The sequence below is a fragment of the Astatotilapia calliptera genome, chromosome 6 (genome assembly GCF_964374335.1).
Source record: "Astatotilapia calliptera chromosome 6, fAstCal68.1, whole genome shotgun sequence".
In the NCBI taxonomy this organism is placed as follows: Eukaryota; Metazoa; Chordata; class Actinopteri; order Cichliformes; family Cichlidae; genus Astatotilapia; species Astatotilapia calliptera.
Window position 1 is genome coordinate 38,156,365 of NC_137427.1, and position 19,506 is coordinate 38,175,870.

General features: G+C 38.0%; 1 protein-coding gene across 2 annotated transcripts; it reads left to right on the forward strand.

The window, feature by feature from the left end:
* The first annotated feature begins 10,679 nt into the window (after positions 1 to 10,679).
* Positions 10,680 to 18,535, forward strand: arhgap19 (Rho GTPase activating protein 19). Of its 2 annotated transcripts, none has more exons than XM_026171938.2 (12): positions 10,680 to 10,829; positions 11,586 to 11,860; positions 11,974 to 12,054; positions 13,019 to 13,228; positions 13,398 to 13,624; positions 14,162 to 14,248; positions 14,365 to 14,430; positions 14,788 to 14,994; positions 15,082 to 15,189; positions 15,454 to 15,567; positions 15,845 to 15,934; positions 17,519 to 18,535. In XM_026171938.2, the coding sequence occupies exons 1-12, from the start codon at positions 10,786 to 10,788 to the stop codon at positions 17,576 to 17,578; spliced, it is 1,569 nt and encodes a 522-aa protein (XP_026027723.1). In that variant the 5' UTR covers positions 10,680 to 10,785; the 3' UTR covers positions 17,579 to 18,535. The 2 variants fall into 2 exon arrangements, with proteins under 2 accessions (XP_026027723.1, XP_080159373.1); XM_080303247.1 differs by having other exon boundaries at positions 17,522 to 18,535.
* Positions 18,536 to 19,506: the final 971 nt, after the last annotated feature.

Genomic DNA, 19,506 nt, shown 5'->3' on the forward strand with positions numbered 1-19,506 from the left:
AGTTCCTCTTTTCTGTGTCTTATCTATTAATATGCCTGTGCACTACAACTTCCTGTTTTTCAGTCTGGCTGAGCACTTAGTTTGTGAGTCAAAAGTGGCCTTGCTCTACAAGCCTTCATTATTAAAGTACATAAAACAATCTAATGAGCAGATACATATTAAAAATATCTCTCTATTTCTTAACAGCAGCCACCTCTTTGGCTTCTTAAAATATGAAGGTTAGATTTCAGCTTTCTAGGTTCTATTTCAAAATTATCAAAAGAAATAATAACAAATAAAACATTTTATTTTCATATGGAATTTGAAACTTCTTGCACATTATTGCCTTCTGCAGCAGTGAGACGCAAATGAAACACTTTTAATCAGAGTATAGCATCCAGTCAACTAAATTTGGGATATTGATCTGGTCAGTTAAGTAGCAAAGGAGGTTGTTAGTCAGTTTCAGCTGCTTTGATGTTCATGAAATTAACAACAGCTGCACTCTTATCCTGTTTAGTTTCTTATCCAGAAAACTGAACTCCAGGCTTTTCTGTGTTAATCATCATTTGATAACAGTTTTGTCATGATAGGAGTCATTATCTGTAGAAGAAAAGTATGATCCATGAAACACCCAGTTTAAATTGGTTGGATTTGGCTAGCACCATCCCTTTCATGTGAATGAGCAGAAGAGAAATGTCCCAATCATGCCCTCTCTCTTTAGTGGGCCACTGGGATCGGAGGAGGTAGGTCCTAGCTCCGGACTGTAACATCACATCGTTAGTATTGTTATTGCTGTGTAGGTGAATAAACGTACTCTCGTCCTGAATGGCTGCCTATGTGGTCCTCGTCACAATGTACTACACAAAGGAAGACAATAGAGTTAAGTTTAGTATTGTACGATGCAAGTAAATACCAAGATCATGGCTCACTCACTCTCATTCTCACCTCCATAGTCTCCACGAGTTCACATAGATCATTAATCTAGATTTAATACAAAAATAATAAATAAGTAAATTTTACATTTAAAACCTTTAAATCAGTTAGTAAAAGACTGTCTCGGAAGATGCTAGGATTTGTCATTCTGCTGAAAGATAGAAGTCAATCAGTCATCGTCAAATGAGGGAAGGTCATCGTTACAGAGTATACCTGCATAACTTGTCTTTGGAAAACCTGACAGGGAAAGACACAGTGCTAGTTTGTTCTTGGCATATCAGTGAAATATGACATGCATAGCTTTGTTCCCTTCAGCACCCTCTGCTGGTTATAGTGGGACTACTCACAAGCTAATATTTTGGTGGAGATTTTTTATGTTCCTGTTGGTGGAGGAAACAGGAAGCTGGCTGCGTTGCTGCTTTGCAGACTTGTTGCTTGTGAGTAGTAATGGTACAACATGTTTACAAGTTTAGTTAACTTCTAAACAAATCTGTGTGATAGAAATGCACTATTTATTCTATCTGCAGTCTTATTCTATACAGAAAGTTAAGCTAAGTATTTGATCATAGTCTTGGGCCCCTTCCTAATGCTTAATTGGCTTTTTTTCATTTTCACTCTTCATTCAAAGGCCCCATATCTACTCATAATGCAATATTATAGGTTTGTGAGATTTTGATCAATTTGAGGTGTTAAGTGTGAGCTGTGAACATCTGGAGTTGCTTGCTGCTGGCATTTTACCATTGTGCAAACAGCGGGGATTCTTTTGTAAGTTCAGTAACCACTACTGTTACTTGTTTTCTTTAAACATGTTTCACTGTTTCAAATGTGTTACTAGATTTTATCATTTTAATGAAGATCACATGTTATCAGATTTCAGACACCTCCACCAGCAAAACCGTTCTGGGTAACTGATGCTTTCCACTCGCCTTCAAATTCTCCAGCTAAAAAGGTATTCCCCCTCATTTTCTGTTTTATAACCGTAGTTTAATTTCACTTTTCAAACTTCTTTTCTTTCCAATAATAGCCCCACTTTGCACAAGTATCATCACTTTGTAAATTGTGTCTTTAGCTGATCTCGTGAAAAAAAGAAAAAAAATTATAGCTTTGAGCTAACAGGAGCTATAATGGTTTCACACATCTATCTGATGACAATTCCATTTAACTCCTGATTTGAAATGTTGAAACCCAGTATAAGAAATTCCCACGTGTTAACAGATGGCCAGGACACCTCTACTATTGTAACACATCTGGAAAGTGGATGAAGCACCATCCTGCACCCATTTTCTTTCTGGAAAGGTATTTCTGAATATCTGACTGTCTCCATCTGCTTCTCTCTGTGTCGCTCTCAGAGGTGGCAAAGGTCAGAGGTCGCTCTCAGAGGTGGCAAATTACAGACACTCTGTACTTTAGTGCAAGTACAGATACTCGTGTTAAAAATACTCCTGAAATATACTTAAAGAAAAGTAGTTCCTTGAATTTCTAACATTTCTACAAACCATTTTATGCAAAGCTAACTGAACCTCAGGCTATATTCATGTAATGATAAAATATATTAGTAGATAGAATACACACTTTATTTCAGTCTAAATTTTAATTCTAATAAAGGCTCCCAGCTTGAATCAGTAAAGTAGAACATGAACAGAAAAAAGGGAAAATACATCTATTTTCTTTTGCCTCCATTGTAGAGGGTGACTTTGCCCCTAAACAGGAAAATGAGAAGGAAAGAGATGACTCACAATATATTGCGATATATTCTTTTCTGCTGTCAAAAATGACTGAACAGTACAGAATGCCATTTTAAGAACATTGTGCAAAACTTTTTTTTTCCCATTTAAATTACAAAATTATTCAAATAAATTTTAAGATGTAACAGATCTTTTTCCAAACAATGTAACACACACACAAAAACAACAACAACAACAACAAACAAACAAAAAAACCAACACACAAGTAAAATATCAGTAAAACAATTCTAAATAGTTTTTTGGTTTTTTTTTGGTTTTTTTAAAAAGTGCAAAATGTGGCTTGGGAAATATCAGTTACTGGTGTGTAAGGCTAGGTAGGACTACCTTTTTTCTTTCCACTTGAGTGACTGGGCGTCTGTGGAGCGTGCAGTTTTTGACTTTAATCATATTCCAAAACAAGCTTTGTTATGAGGTGATAAAACAAATTACTTGTATTCCCTCTCTTCTCTATTACTGTCGCCCGGCATAATTTGCAGATGATATTTTTCTGCTCAACATCCGACTGCTTAAACCCAAACCAGGTCGATATGACAGACGTCGTACTGGTCTTTTTTATGAGCACCACCTCCTCCTCCCCACGTGCAATCTAACCCGTTTTTCCTGCACGAAACTACACAGTATTTTCATGCAACTTTTAAATATCACAGTGAGTGTGCCTCAGTTTGTTCACAATATGAAACATGTCATATGTCACACACACACAATAAATGAAATATACCAAAAGTAATGAGTCTGCTTTGAAAATGTAAGACATTTGAAACTTCGTTGTAACAAGAGAAAATACATTATATTGCTTAACCTTGAAACACATTTCATTAAATGCTTAAGAACAACATGTGCCCCCTCTATCATTCCTTGAACAGCCTCTCCACGACACAAATGAAGACCTACTGACGGAGGAGCTACAGAGCAACAAAGTTCAGCACTTTTGGTGTGTTAGTGCAACTCATTGTCAAAGTGATGAAAGGTTTAAATCGAGAATTCTCTAGAAATTATCAACGCACATGTAATTCCCTCAGATTCCTGGCCTACCACAATAAGGAATGACAATTCAACACAGCCCAACTTGATAAGGTGCTCAAACAGGGAGATGTACTCTATGGTTGGGTTAAAGCAAATCTTCTGCAGGAGGATCATTATATGCACAATCTGACAATAGAAGAACTACCCGATCAAGCTCCTACAGACACAAATGTCTACAGTGTGAACGTGGAAGATGTGCGGTATGGATACCTGAAAGCAGCAGAAAAAAAGTCCTCAAAAACAAAAGAGGTGGTTGCCTCAAGTGTCTGTCAACAGATGTGAACCATGCTTTGGTCTCACCTGAGTGCGTTGCAGTTTTCCATGACAGATCAAGGAGGTATGGATTCTTTGACTTACACTAAAGAAGTGAAGCAGGTTCACTTTCACTCATGAATGACCTGATCAACTCCCTGTGACCTTTAAATTTGTGGCAGTTATGAAAGATATGAGTTTGCACCAGTTCAAAAGTATCAGCACTCACAGTGAACATCCTGGACAGTCAACTCAGGTAACACAAAGAGCTACTGCTACAAGTGCCTCAACCAGAATCAGGCCAAACCTACATGACAATGTTACAAAGTACTTTAGACTCATCAGAAGACAAAAGGGCTACAAATCAAATCTGAAGACCAACTTGAAACATCTGTTGAACCAACAGGCAGCATCAGGAAAGAACAAGAACATCTTGAACTAAATGAAAGACAAAGTCACAGATAAAACCCCCAAAACAGCAGAAAATGTGTGCAAACTAAATAAACGACGTAAGTAAGCGATCTGCCAAGCCAAAACAAGTCAGAGGCAGCATGTACAACCTGAAGACAAATCTTCATCTGATGAAGAGGCAAAGACAAAAGAGAAAAAAATAAAAAGGACATGAGAACAACGATATGCCAGCTGTCCTGAATTTCAGATGAGATGGCTATGAAAACTCATTAGGCTGAAAACTGTCATTACCACAAACAAAAATTATTATTTTGCAAATCCTCATATTCAAGGAAAAATAAAAGCCCATAAGGTGAAGAGGTACCAAACCGATCCTCATTTTCAAAACAAAAAGAGACTATCATCAGAAGATCTACCACAGATCCTGATTTTCAAAGCAGACAGAAAAGAAAATACATGGACCAGAAATACAGAGAGGATGGTGTCAGAGAAAGGAAGAGAGCATAAAAAAGAAGGTACGCATCTGATCCAAACTACAGGCACAAACAAAAACAATTCATGTCAGGTATCACAATGACCCACAATTCAGACTGCACCATATACAGTGTCCTGTACCAGAGACACAAAATGACCACAACTGGATTTTTCTCCATACATAATAAGTTGCACTGCGCACTGAGAATGAAGATAAAATACAGCTGGCTCACAACAATGCCAGCAAACTCCAGTCTGAAGCACAGCCATAGGGTGTAGTGAACACTGATGCAAGCTGCCATATTAGCTTTCCGTGAAAGAATTCGATTAGGGCCCACCCATGTCTGTACAGTGTGGCACAGAACTGTTTCCTGATCAAATTAAACACTGCAACAAGTGTTAGAAATAGTCACGTTGTTGCTACTTGCTTGACAGGGAAATGTGTCCATGTTTGTGACAGGGAAAGCGCAACTCTTTGTAATTTCCAAAACAAAGAATGCAAGAGTGGATCTGCCACAGTTGTGACAGCCACCTAAAAAAAAAGCAGTGGCACACATTGTAGCACTAGTACCCATTCCAGCTGAACTGAGTGAATTAAATATACTTGAACAACAACTGATTGCTAAAATTCTTCCATTTGCCAAAATCATCGCATTGCCCAAACGACAGCAAAGAGCAATACGTGGGGCTGTTTGTTTACCATCAGATGTAGAAACCACAGTAAACTTGCTCCAAAGACGCAGCAATGAAGGCCAACTCCTGCAGGTAAAACTGAAAAGGCACACCAGGTACAAAGGATACCAGCACTTCTACACTGAACACAAAGAATGTGTTAGCAGGACTATCAAAACTAAAAGAAATATATTCAGAATACAAAGATGTGTCAATTGATGAGGAAGCTACTTTATAAAATCCCACAGATAATCAGGTAATAGAGACAGAACATTGCACTCCTGATGCAGATATACAGGGTGCACAGCCCAGAAACTCAGAACACCAAATTGTGTCAGAAAGGAGAACCACTGAGGATACAGCAGCTGAGCTGCTTCAGCCATCTAACAACGTAAATGAACAAATAGAGCTTGAACAGTCAAATTCAAATGAAGAGCCATTAAAAGATATGGAGAAGGAAAAGGAGGAACTTCGACCTGGTCTTTCTCTGGATACCTGTATGCAACCACCAGATATAGCACAGGAAATGTTATCATATGGCAAAGGAATTTTTACCTTTGCACCTGCCCAAGGAAATAAACCTGTTAGCTTTTTCTCTGTTCCTAAACTTGAACCTTTCTTGAGCAGTTTGCAACTGGACAGAACAGATTAGATAAAGCCAGACAAATTAAACTGTCCCCAAGCATGTACTTTAATTCACGGATGTTCTCTGCAGATACACGCTTTGCAACTTATTTTTTTCACAGTTTGTGACAGAAACACACATGGCTACAAACAGCATGTCAATTCAATTGCACAAAAGTAAGGCAATCACCAAAGATGAATCTAAAACTCTAACAGAATGCTTCAGAATAAAGATGAAGTGGTGAAATTGATAGATAACAAAGATGAACACGCTTCATCAAACCTCTGAGAGGTACTCCAGTCTATTGGGAGAAGGTCACTGAAAGATATCCATGCTATGGTCAGACAGCTAGGATAGCCAACTTTTTTCCTGACATTTTGGACTGCTGAAATAAAATGGCCTGAGGTTGTTGAAGGCATAAAAACTCAACAAAGTGAACAAGTGGAGTTTTCAGAGCTTGACTGGAATTCAAAGTGTGAAATTCTCTGATACAAACCTGTCACTGTCATGCACATGTTTGAAAAGAGAATCGATGCCCTAATGGCAAATCTGATCCTGTAGAAGGTGACTTCTATAGAATGGAGTTTCAGGCTAGAGGTAGCCCTCATATCCATTTACTGGTTTAGGTCAAAGATCCACCTGAATTAGGAAGTGACCTCAAAGACCATGTGTACAAATTTATTGACAAGTATATAACATGTAAGATGTCTGACCAAAATACCCAACTTGCTTCTGAGAAACACACTTGTCTGGATCCTCTCATTCTCCCTCCAGCTGGAACAATACAGCAGACACGTCTCTTACACAAACCATACAGACACGGCAAAGGTAAATGGTGGTGGATTTACACTGTACTATAAGAAAACTCTTAGAGCTGAGGCCTGAAAATACCTGCAAAATGTGACTGACCTTGAATTTGTTGTCCTCAAAGTTGAATCACCAGTCAGAGCTTTGATTGCAACTGTATACAGACCACCAAATTACAGCCACGACAGGTTTTTACCACAAATGCAAAACCTGTTGGACTCATTGAACATGACGAATCACCAACCAGTCATTGTTTGTGGAGACTTATGAGAAGAGGGAAAAAAGCATCTATGTCAAGAGGATATACGCAACTTATTGCTCCTGCAACTACTGAAAAACACATGCTGATTGATCGCCTTTACATATCACAGACATACGCCTGCCTCCAATCAGGTATTCTCAATACATATCCCAGTTATCACAGCTCCATTTACTGTGTTCTTCACTAAAATAAATCATCAATTTCATTTATACGTTTCACTTGTTCAGTGGTTCAGAGCGTAAAGTTGGTGGGTTTGTTTGTTTTGCCATTTGGTTCAATTGTTCACTATGACATTGTGTTCTACATGATGATGTTCTATTCCACATGATTATTTACCATGCTAGACAATGAAATTCCATTCTGCATGATAAAATGCCATTCTATACAATGACATTCCATTGTATATGATGACATTGCATTCGGCACTGTGACATTCCATACTTGAGTATGTTTCATTGGACAAGTTGAAATTTTCTTGCATATTTTGACATTCTATTTTAGACGATAATGTTACATTCTGCATGATAAAATATGATTCTTCATGATATTCCATTCTAAATGATAACATTCTATTCTGATCGAAGGAGTTTAAAGAGAAAAGTGAATCGACTTCTTTAGTTTTTTGAAGATGTTTCAAGAAACCTTTTAACGAGAAGTCTCTTCTGTCACATTTGCTGGTACTACACTCAATAGGCAGGACTCTGTACTGTGCAGTCAAACAGTCAGTTATACTTTATAAAGTCTCATTTTTCCCCATGTGACCTTTTTCCTAGCTGTTGACATTGTTCCAATATATGACCATCCTGTACACAATACAGACAGGAAAAAGCTTGATTTGACAGGAGACTTGTCATGTTTGAAAGAAGCAATTTTACAGTCATTCTTAAGAGAAACATGAGTGACAAAGGTGTTTCTTTTAAACTGCAATTTTATTTGAGATTTAATAGGTTTTATGATTCCCTTTGCAGCTGTAAATCCTGTATATCTCCAAAAACTGGGTCTGGTATAATCCTAATCTGATGTTCAATAAAGTTACCAATATCTAGAAGACATGCTCTTTGGTCAGTCCTCTCAAGAATCTTGTTTGTGTTTATTCTCCATTTTTCTCTCAGTTTGAATGGAAACTTCTGAATCTGAATTTTCATGTCAGCTAGCATGCTTAATTCTTCCAAGTGCTACAATTCCTCCATAGCATTGCAACATTCCTGAAGGAAGAGTCCATATGCTTTTAATGTTTAAGCATCCTCTCCTTTAATATTGGGCCAACCAGTGACCTAGTTTTAAATGCTCCAGTCCAAATGCTGTCAGTTGTTACCAAAAGTATTTTTTGCCACTGGCCTCATGGCATGTGTATTTGTCAGTTTCACTTTCAGGAGAAGAATATTTAAATTATATTTAAATTAAAGTAATTCCAAATAGGAATTAAAAAATCTGTGGCACACAGTTACCTTGAAAATTGTATATGTTTTATGACAACGTGATCCACAGACAATTTTGAATTTAGTGTGGAATTTGTCACCAGAAAGACATGCCATCCAACCACCACAATAGTGTTACTCTTTCAACAGTTTTCCTAATGCGCATTGTGACAGTGATTACTGCACTCTGCAAATGTCTCACATGGTCTTTACCTATGTAAATTTTAATAAAAGTGTGTTGAATTGAATGAATCTATTCTTTTAATTTTCATTTGTTCCGATCTTGCGCTCCTGGCTGGTGTAATTTGAGAGAGTTACTTTAATAGGTAGGGATAAAAAAACAAAACTTAACAATGAATGGATGTGACTACAGATCCACTTTGTCACACTGTGGACATTAAACACACACTCATCAGAAGTGATGTCTCGAAGCACAGAAAAGCAGAGAAGTAATTGCATTGCAAAGTGCACAAATGCAACAAAACTAAACAGTCATGTTGCTGTGTCATAAAGACTTTTTATGAGAAGGAAATTAACTTCATAACTTAACAACTAGTTTGTTGTTCAGCAGCAGCTCTGTCACAGCAGAGCAAACCTCTGACGCAGCTCTTCAACAACAGCTACAAAATATTTTCAAATCTTTATTTGCATGTTCTGTGTAAGAAATATATGAAATCCAAGGTCACTTTTTTACTGTAGAAAAAATATATAAAAAAAAGTATAATCATGATCAAACATTATACAGAACACCCTAGATATAGAAGGGACTACATTCGGTGCTTTGCATTGCATTTAAGGCTTGGATGCTGCTTGGCCATGGAAACCCATTCTGTGAAGCTCTCTACGGTTGTTATTGAGCTAATCTGAAAGCCACATGAAGTTTGGCGGTCTGTAGTGATTGACTCTGCAGAAAGTTGGTGATCCCTTTGGCCACTAACAGTTGAATGTTTAGTAGCGAGGAAATTTCATGACTGAACTTGTTGCACAGCTGGCACCATATCACGATGCCATGCTCAAATTCTCTGATCTCCTGAGAACAACCCATTCTTTCACAAATGTTTGTAGAAGCAGTCTGCGTGCCTAGGTGCTTTATTTGATGCACCTGCAGCCATGGAAGTGGCGTTTCTTTTCTTTCTTTTCATCACTTCCTGTAATGTTGCTGTCGGGGTTGTTTAAATGCACTTATGGAGCGTCTTAGAGACTGATAATGGATATTGTTGAATTTATGAAGACTTGTACCTGCTGCTGAATTATATGGAGCTGTTACATGCTGTTGCCATTTATGGAGAATTATATGGAGCACTGATATAATACTGCTCTGAATAATCCAATGGTTTTGGATTATATATACTACTACTAATACTAAATGGTTTTCAAAGAATTTCTGTCACTTCCTCATTATGTTTAATATGCACGTGTGTATTATTATTATTATTATTATTAATATTTACAGCTCATGTCACCCTTTCATTAAACCAAAATACAATAAATTTAGGTTGTTCTCTTTCCAACTCTTGTCCACTTAATTTGAGGTTGATACTATTACCAGCTCTTTTCCTCGTAAAAAACATTATTTTAGTCTTATCAGTTGAAAATTTAAACCCCCATTTATATGATCACTTTTCAACTTTTGTAACTGCTCCACATAACTTCTTCACAACAAACTAAATTTCTCTTCTTCTCCACGGTGCCCAATCATCTGGAAAAAATGAGAACCCAATCTGTAGGCTGGAGCCTATACCAGCTGCAATAGAACAAGAGGCTGGGTACACCAGGTTGCCAGTCTGTCGTGGCAGAGATCCATTCTCACACCTATGGGCAATTTTAAATCATATATATATACTACTACTAATATTATCACTACTACTACTATTAATAATAAGGTCATACTTGACAACGCAAAAGTAACTGTAATTTTTAAAAAAAAGAATTGACGCCTGGCTGATATTTTGTGTAAAATTTGCGGATATATAATAGCTGAATGAGCTGAATATTTAGTTCATTCAGCTCTGTTTGTTTACTGATATCGTTTTCCTCTCTATTAACCCCTACATTCAAACTGACCAATCATAGTAAGAGACATGCAAATCATGGCCCTCGTGTCACGCCCCGAGTTCGACAACCACCAATGGTTGACGACGTAGGCGGTGCCCAGAAGACAACAGCCGAGCATTCAAACTGAACATGGCTACAAGTAAAGCTGCAGATGAAAACACAGAAAAAAGAAGGTAAAAACGAAATAGATTTTTTATATTTTGTTGGTATTAACATAGACGAGGAGTTTCTTACGCTTATTGCTGAACTATGGAGTTTTTAAACTGCTGAAAACGCGTTATGTTAATGAGAGTGATAAACTGCCACTCACAAGCTTGGTCATTTTAGTGTAGTGGCACAGCAGCGTGTCATCAGCTTGTCGTCGTCGTAATGCAGTTTACAGTTTTGGAGCAATTTAAATGTATAGCTACGTCTAAAAATATTATCGGATACTAGTGGGAACATAAAGCACTGACAATGTTAGCTGAGTTGCTTGAATGTACATAATGTGTTTGGGCTGATCTACTTCACATCAGCTAAAATGGATCTAGGTTAACATCTATAATATACACGCTATCACTGTCTGTGTATGCATTCAGCTTCTTCAGAGGGTAAAACGAGCTAAATAACAAAGTAATCTTGTTTGCCGTAGCTTACTGTCTTAAAGTTCTTATCAAACTTTGCTTGAGATGTTGAATTTTGAAGATCAGATCTATAAGACAGTTTGTGTACACCTTATTGCTGTTTATGTTAACATTTCTTTGGGTGAAACTGTGAATCCCACATAGTTAAGGCCACCTTGGATGGTGACTCACTGTTATGGGTGTATCAGCAAATAGTTGAATGAGACACCAATTCCAGAGCCCTTTGGATAAAAGTGCTAAATCTAAATGTAAAGTGTCCTCCTCACACTTGCATACATGTGTTAACCTTATGCATCTCCTCCTCAGCAATACAGTGTACAGTATGGTGATCAACCATGAGGAATCTCCTGGGGCTTCTCGTGCTGGCCGACCACCAGTCATCTTCAACCCAGACTTTTTTGTTGAGAAACTCCGCCATGAGAACCCAGATGTTTTCCTGGAGCTGGTGCTCAGTAACATTACTAGACTAATTGATCTTCCTGGGTCAGAGTTTGCACAGCTTCTGGGAGAGGACAGCCCCAAGACCCCAACAGGCGGAAATGGAGGATTTTTCCGTTCTTTCAACTTTCTTAAACGCAAAGGTCAGACACTCAGCTAGGTTACGACTGTGGTGAAAACTGAAAGCGCATGCAGAATATGCAAATTTGTTGAGAGGTCTTTAATTTTTAGTATCTCCTTTTTCATGCTTTCACAGATAAGAGCCTTGTGTTTGGAACCTGTCTGACAGAAAGCTGCATGGCCCAGATGTACAAGCTTATTGATTACCTGAGTAAAAGTGAGTGATTTAAATGATATTCGCAGATTCCTTAATCAGTTGTTAATACATCCGTGTCCTCTTCGCTCATGTAGAAAGCAACTACACTGGCTGCAACATTGGCCGTGTTTCATTTGTGAAGAGGCTTTCTCAGTTTGTGCACTCTTTTAGACAAACTCTCCTGAGGTCACAATCATGCAGTACATTTTTGGATTCAGAGCAGAATAACAAGATAATCAGTTTTGAAAGTTTAGCACTGCAAATTTTATTTGATATGTACTATATGTTAACTCTTACTACACGTTTGCCACAACTTCTTCATACTGTTCAGATACATTGACAAAACACACTGAGTGCAAGCGCAAAGAAAAAACTGACTTATTTTTAAAGCTTGAAATATCCTGCTAAATGTGGTGATTATTAAAAGACTTTAACAGTCAGCATATTTTCAAATTGAATACATGTATGCACCATATGCATTAACTGTTCCAATCAGCCATATTAAATAGGGTTGCACAATTATGTGCAAAACGATTACCATGATCATTTTGCATAGAGTAGAAGTATTTCCATTTTCGGAAAAATAATTACAGAACAGGATAACGTCTGTTTTGTCTGAGTACATTGACCATTTTATTGAAGCCTTTGTGTCTCTGTGTGAGTAGTGGACACATCTTTGGCCACGTGGAATGCAATTGCATTGGGGATTTCAGTTCATTGTTGCAAGCTAGTTGTTCTTGGTTAACATCACTTGCCCTAAATCCAAAATATTTCTGTACAATTCGGAAAATGATCTGTTTTGAGGGACAATCATTTTTCCTTCTGCAGTGCCAAACATTTGAATTCAGTTTTTTTGTAGCGGATCTGACTTTTATTTACTTGTTTTATTTACTTGTGTTATTTGTTTTGATGCCATCCAGGAATGGTGAATCCGTAAACTGATCCAGAATGATGACATTCGATTATTCTGGTCTTGCACACTTAGATCTGCACGTTGAGGGACTGTTTCGGGTGCCTGGAAACAGTGTTCGACAGCAGGCCCTGAAGGAGCTCCTCAACAGTGGGGCTGATTTCAACCTGGAGTCTGGGGACTTTCATCCCAATGATGCGGCCACGCTGCTGAAGACTTTCCTGGGAGAGCTGCCGGAGCCCCTGCTGACACACAGACACTTTCATGCTCACCTCAAAATAGCTGGTAGGAATATAAACAAACACACGTTTGGTTATACCTTTATTTTCTCACTTTAGAACAGAGGTACAATTCTCATTTAATAATTCTGTCGTGTTTTTGGTGAAACATTTGTGTTTTTTAATACATAGCCACTCTAATCTATTTTGTCTGTTTTAAATAACTTTTTTTCTAGACATGACTCTGTTTGATGAACAAGGCAACAAGACCACGATACCCAACAAGGAGCGTCAGATTGAAGCCCTGCAGCTTCTTTTCCTGCTCCTACCTCAGGCCAACCGCTCACTGCTCAAACTGCTGCTGGACCTGCTTTACCACACCGCCAAGCAGCAGGACAAGAACAAGATGTCCTCCTTCAACCTGGCCCTCATGTTTGCTCCACACGTCCTCTGGCCTAGACATGTAAGAGTCATAATTTACTCCATATTAAAGATTCTCAGAAAAAGAAATAAAAACTTTGCAAATTATAGATCAAGAGTGTCTTGCTCATTTTGGAAGCTAAATAGTTTTTACATCAGTCATTCATGCAGTGGAGGATGGCGAGTATCCTGGTGGATCCCACTGAAAACACTACGTTCACATGAATAGAATCAAATGTTTGGGATATGCTGATGGATTTTAAGGGAATGCACATGTTTTGTAACACAGGCTAAAAAACCCACATTTTGTCTTTATTGGAGGGGCTTATATGTTGTTAGAACTTGGGCAATTTAAAAAAGCAGCATCAATGAAAATAATAAATTAATACATTGAGGCTGATTCAAACCTGGAAAAATGTAACATGTAATCAGATCTTATATTACAGAGATTTGAAAAGCTTGTTAAATACATTTTGTTATTGAGTCTACATTTTCATGACAATATCCTATGAAGGTTAAAAGACCTGCATTTTTACACTGGTAAGATTTATATTTTCTTCATTCTGTTCTCCTGCTCTAGATGACAGCTGGTGACCTTAAAGACAATCTGAAGAAACTAAACAGCAGCATGGCTTTTCTCATCAAACACTCACAGAAACTCTTCAGGGTGATTATAGACAAACGTGTGACTTAACAGCTGAACATTTTGAAAATGAATCAGGGTTTTAAAAATGTCATGTTACTGGTTTAGTGAGGCACATCTTTCTGCTGTATGTTGTTCAGGCCCCAGTCTACCTGCGGGAATACGCTAGAATGCATTTCATTGGGACCAAGGCTCTGCAGACCAAGGTTAGTGAACCAAGTTCACATTATGTTGCATTTCTCCTGCTTTTGAATTTTGGAACAATAAATTAATTGAAAAGACAATAAAAACTAAAAGACAACTTTTAAGTTGTTTTCTTCACTTCCTCTTACTTTTTACAGTCAGCGAAAAGTATGACGATGGTTATGCTAAGGTTTGGTTTTAGCAGGGCAGGTTTGATGTCAAATTGAGGCCCCAAATTGTACCTGATACATCCAAGTGTGATTATGTGTGAAACCTTAAAAAGCATTTAGAATAAATGGCTGCATTAATGTGCAGTAATGGCTCTAATACAAACGGTGTGCCCTCAAGTGTACAGTCTGACTTGTCCTGTGCTCTGTCAGGATGATCTGGAGCTTCTGGCGACCAGCAGCTCCCCTGCTCAGCGGACAGTACTACCTCTGAAGAGGGCAGCTGCTCTGGGCCCCGGCTCTCAGGAGCAGTGTCAGTCACCAGCTAACCAATATACAGAGGAGGCTTTGAAGGAGCTCTTCAGACACGTCCACCACAACATGCCAGACTCTGCCAAGAAGAAGAAACTTGTTAGACAGGTTCGCTTAAGGGTCTTCATACTATACTAAAATCTGACAGCTCAGTTTCTTTTGAAATAAAATGTAATGTGATGTTTTTGTGTGCAGTTAGTCAAACAGACAAACTCTGGGACACGTACCAATGAGGGCAGCCAGGTCCCTCCAGCTCCCAGCAAGAAACACCCGCGTTCCCGCTCCTTTGGTGGCTTCATCAAGGTAATAAATAATTCTGGGAAGTCTTGAGAAATGAAGTTTAATAATTAAACTTGATTTTTATGAAAATTTATATGCATTAACAAAAAGAAGGAAGACAGTTCAGAAAACCTGTGATCACCAAATATTATATAAATATTAAAAAAGGCATTACTGGAAAAATCAAAGAGCTTACAGGTTGATTTTTAGTGCTAATAATGAAGTTGTACATATCCATATGTAACTTTTGCTGTCTCTTACTGTTGCCCCGTGCTCCTCTGGTAACAGCGCAAAGCTCGAGGTGAGCAGCTGACTGCAGAGAGACGAGTCAGACACATCTCTCCTGATGCTCTCACCAGAACTGTAAGAAAATCTGATAAAGAGAACGACATCTTACAAGCAGTAAGTCTGTTTTTGTTTTTCTAACACTGACATTTTTGTATTAACCACAAAACGGGGGATCCCAAAATTTCACTTTTCCTTGGAAATATGATAACATCATGTGCTAAATGGTATTTAAAGCCAGGACTCTGTCATGTCAAACAGTGATACTTTTGTTTCCTGTGTGTGTGTGTGTGTGTGTGTGTGTGTGTGTGTGTGTGTGTGTGTGTGTGTGTGTGTGTGTGTGTGTGTGTGTGTGTGTGTGTGTGTGTGTGTGTGTGTGTGTGTGTGTGTGTAGGTGAACAGTCCTTTGTTGGGAAAAGCAGGACTGGTAGTAAAAAACCCAGATTTTGCTTTTCACAAAGACAAAGCTCTGAAGGTTTCCAAGGTATTTCATCATCCACTCGTCTTTGCTTAATATATATTTAAAAGTCAATGTTCAAATTTTAATTAATTATTTTTCTTCCAGGCACTAATGAAAAACTGTTTATTGCAAATAATTCAATTTTGTGTGTTAGGACTGTCATTTTCCATATTTACTTTTTTTTTGTTTTTGTAGGAAGTTGCACAGGCTTAACTTTAAATGTGTTTTCATTTCCTATCTTTAATACTATGTATGAAGATTTATTACGTGCATTAGAGCAGCGGTCTCCAACCTTTTTTGCGCCACGGACCGGTTTATGCCCGACAATATTTTCACGGACCGGCCTTTTAGGTGTCGCGGATAAATACAACAAAATAAAACTAGTACCGGTACCGAAAAAAAGATTTATTCATAACACACGTGAAAAGACCCAGGAAAACCGAGTTAACGATAAAAACGATAACAAAATAACGCTGAAAACCGATTAAAAACCCTGAAAACCATACATTTCTCACCTGAGCCTCTCTCGCGGCCCGGTACCAAACGACTCACAGCCGGTCCGAGGCCCGGGGGTTGGGGACCGCTGCATTAGAGTCTGTCACGTCTAAATGGGAATTTCATCTGCTTGTCTAGTTCATCTACTCTTCTCCAACCTAAAAGACTGGGCTTTTTAATGCGGATCCATCAGTGTAAACAAAGCATATTGGGCTTCATTACTAAATTGGGCTGTGGAATTAATCATGTTTTAATTTCATTTGTGAATTTGGCTTTTAGTGACTATAAAAATGAGACTATAAAGAGGACGTGTCTCTTCTTCCTTCGGTTGCTCCCTTTAGGGGTTGCTGCAGCAGATCATCTTCCTCCATCTCACCCTATCCCAGCCGTCTGCATGTTCTCCGTCACTACATACTTGACTCTTCTCTGTGGTTTTCCTCATTCCTGACAGCTCTATCTTTAACATCTATTGCGCTATACATGCACTATTCGTCCTTTGCACATGTCTAAACCATTTCAAGCTCGCCTCTCTTTGTCCAAACCACTCAGCTGGAAATGTCCCTCTCATACACTCACTACTAATCCATTCTGATCTCTCCCAATAAAAATCTGCTACTTCCTGTTCAGCCTCCTGTGTTTTTTGTTAGTGCTACTGTCTCCAAACCAGGTCTTGTAAACTCTTGCTGCTCTCCTTCTGTCATCCTTGACGTATGTGTTCACTCACTCCACCCTACCTGCTCTCTGATCTTCACCTCTGTCCACTGTCCATTGCTGTGGATGGGTGACACCAGTTAGACACGTCATCTACCTGCACTATCTCTGCTTCTTGCAGAGATAATACAAGAAGCAGATAATGAATAATCATAATCGAATCCATTTTAAACACTGATGGTTATAATTTTGTAGGTAATTGCGTTATTAGAAAATACTTATTAATTCATAAAGGCACGCATTTTGTTTTTGTAACGTTTCATTCTGCTTTTGCGGTTTTCATGATTCCTCTGTATTATTGGTGGTTGTATAGGTGAAATAGTATTATGATTGAATGCCAGCATTAACATCTTTTATCCTTCCACCTTCTTTCCACCTCTTTTTCTTCCATCCATCTCTCAGAAGGACTCGCCCTCAGATTCCAGGCTGTGTTGCTCTCCTTCTCAGGAGATCTCCGTGTAAAGCCCCACACCGCCTCATCTCAGACAGGACTTTGGCAGTATTAACTTTATTGTTGCTTTTTTTTTTTTTTTGGTTGGTTGGTTTGTTTTCAGAGCATTTTTGATGCATAGCAGTGAAAAAATTAGTCAGTACGGCCAAACCAATGTCAGAAAGTTTCTTTGTCTACTGCACTGTTTACAAACTATTACAAACATGCATGATAGGGTTTTTTTTTTCTTTCTTAGCTTCCATCAGTGAAAACTGTTGGTCCTTCAGTTTATTTGTTTGAATTGATTTCAACTAATTCAGGTGAAACAAAAGAGCTCAGATTAGCTGTTTATTTTGGTTATCAAGTGCAATATGAGCAGACTTGATAACCAGTTGCAATGTGTTACAATTTGAACAGGGAAAAAAAAGTCTGCTCCTTCCAGTTTGATCTGCTGAATAATCAAATTTGCACATAAGTTTTAAACCATTCGAACAGTGTCGCTTGCCACTAACCTCTGGGGTTATCACCCAGCTCTCCCTGAATGTGAATGGTATCAATCAATAACAGGATCCTGGCTTTGGTTTGGCTCTGCTGTTGGAGCTGCTTGTGGCAGTCATCACTTAACATTCTAGCTACTGTATCAAAATACATGACCACTAGATAGCTGTGTTTACAGTCTGTTGTATAGAATATGTATACATGTTGTACAGTATGTTGTTTTTATATGTTTTTAGGCTTTGTTTTTGTAAACTTCATTAACATGTTTGGTACGTCGTATTTTAACTCTTGGGTTACAGTAACTGGGTCATTGATTTTTTTTTTTTTTCCTGTGCTGTGCTGCTGATCCAGAATCAGTGAGCAGGTCACCTTATTTTTCCCCCCAAATATGGAACCAGTGACTGGGATATTTCTCACTGGTCAAATACGAAATGCTGCATTCTCTGAATGCTTTATGGGAGCTAAAATATATATTTTTTATTCTTCATATATATTGTGGCAGGTTCTTATTCTTAAAGGTGCTATACTAATTCTATTAACTTGAAAGTCCAGATGCTGCTTGCTTCATCTTGTGTTTTCCTACACTTGTCAGTGTGGTGGTCTCCTGCTGCAGACAGACCCCAAATCCACAGTTTGCAGGGAGGGAAACATGGGAACTGCTGAGCAGTCACTAAACTTTCAAAATAAAATATTTGCACAGCGCCTTTTAATAAAGGTGGTCAAAGATTTGTTGGTCTAAGGAAAGTTGAAAGGATTTGGCTTTGTTTGTTTGTTTTTATTTTTTTTTTTAAAGGTTATTCTGATTAAGATGAGTAGTAATCTTTTACAGTCAGGTTCTTATTGTAATGGGTTTAGTGTCTTTGGCCTACTCTTGGGAAAGTACTTACTCCACTATGACTCTTATTACAGTAAGAAAGCAGCTACAGTTCATTTCTTTACCATTTTAATATCACAAAATGCTAAAACATAAGACTGCTTGCAGTCACGTGCCAGCACATAAGTGTGATTTACAGATGATTTATTTATTTTAGCACCAACGAGTCTGTAAACATGTTCGTCTTCAGAATATTTTTAAAAATCTGTTTGTGATGTCATAACACACATGACGACTTAACTATAACTCACACAAAAGTTAAAAGTAAAATTTAAGCAATCTTATCTTTCTATAAACTTTTAAAAAGGGTTGGTCAGTGTTCAAAGATCGGACATACACAGGCAATAAGTAATGTTATTTGCTTTGCCTTTTATTTGAGTGCATAAGTTATGTTCCTTTTATTGTTTATTCTCTGATCTGTCGAGACAAAAGGAGATCAGCTTAAAAGCTCAGTTCATTGTATTGTGAGTACGAGCCCAACAGTTCCAGATTTTCAGATTACATCACTAGATTTTTTTCATTACAAGTGCTGGTTTAAAATTTAAAAAATGGTGTTGGAAAGCTGTTTCTGCTGTATCTTGTTTTGAA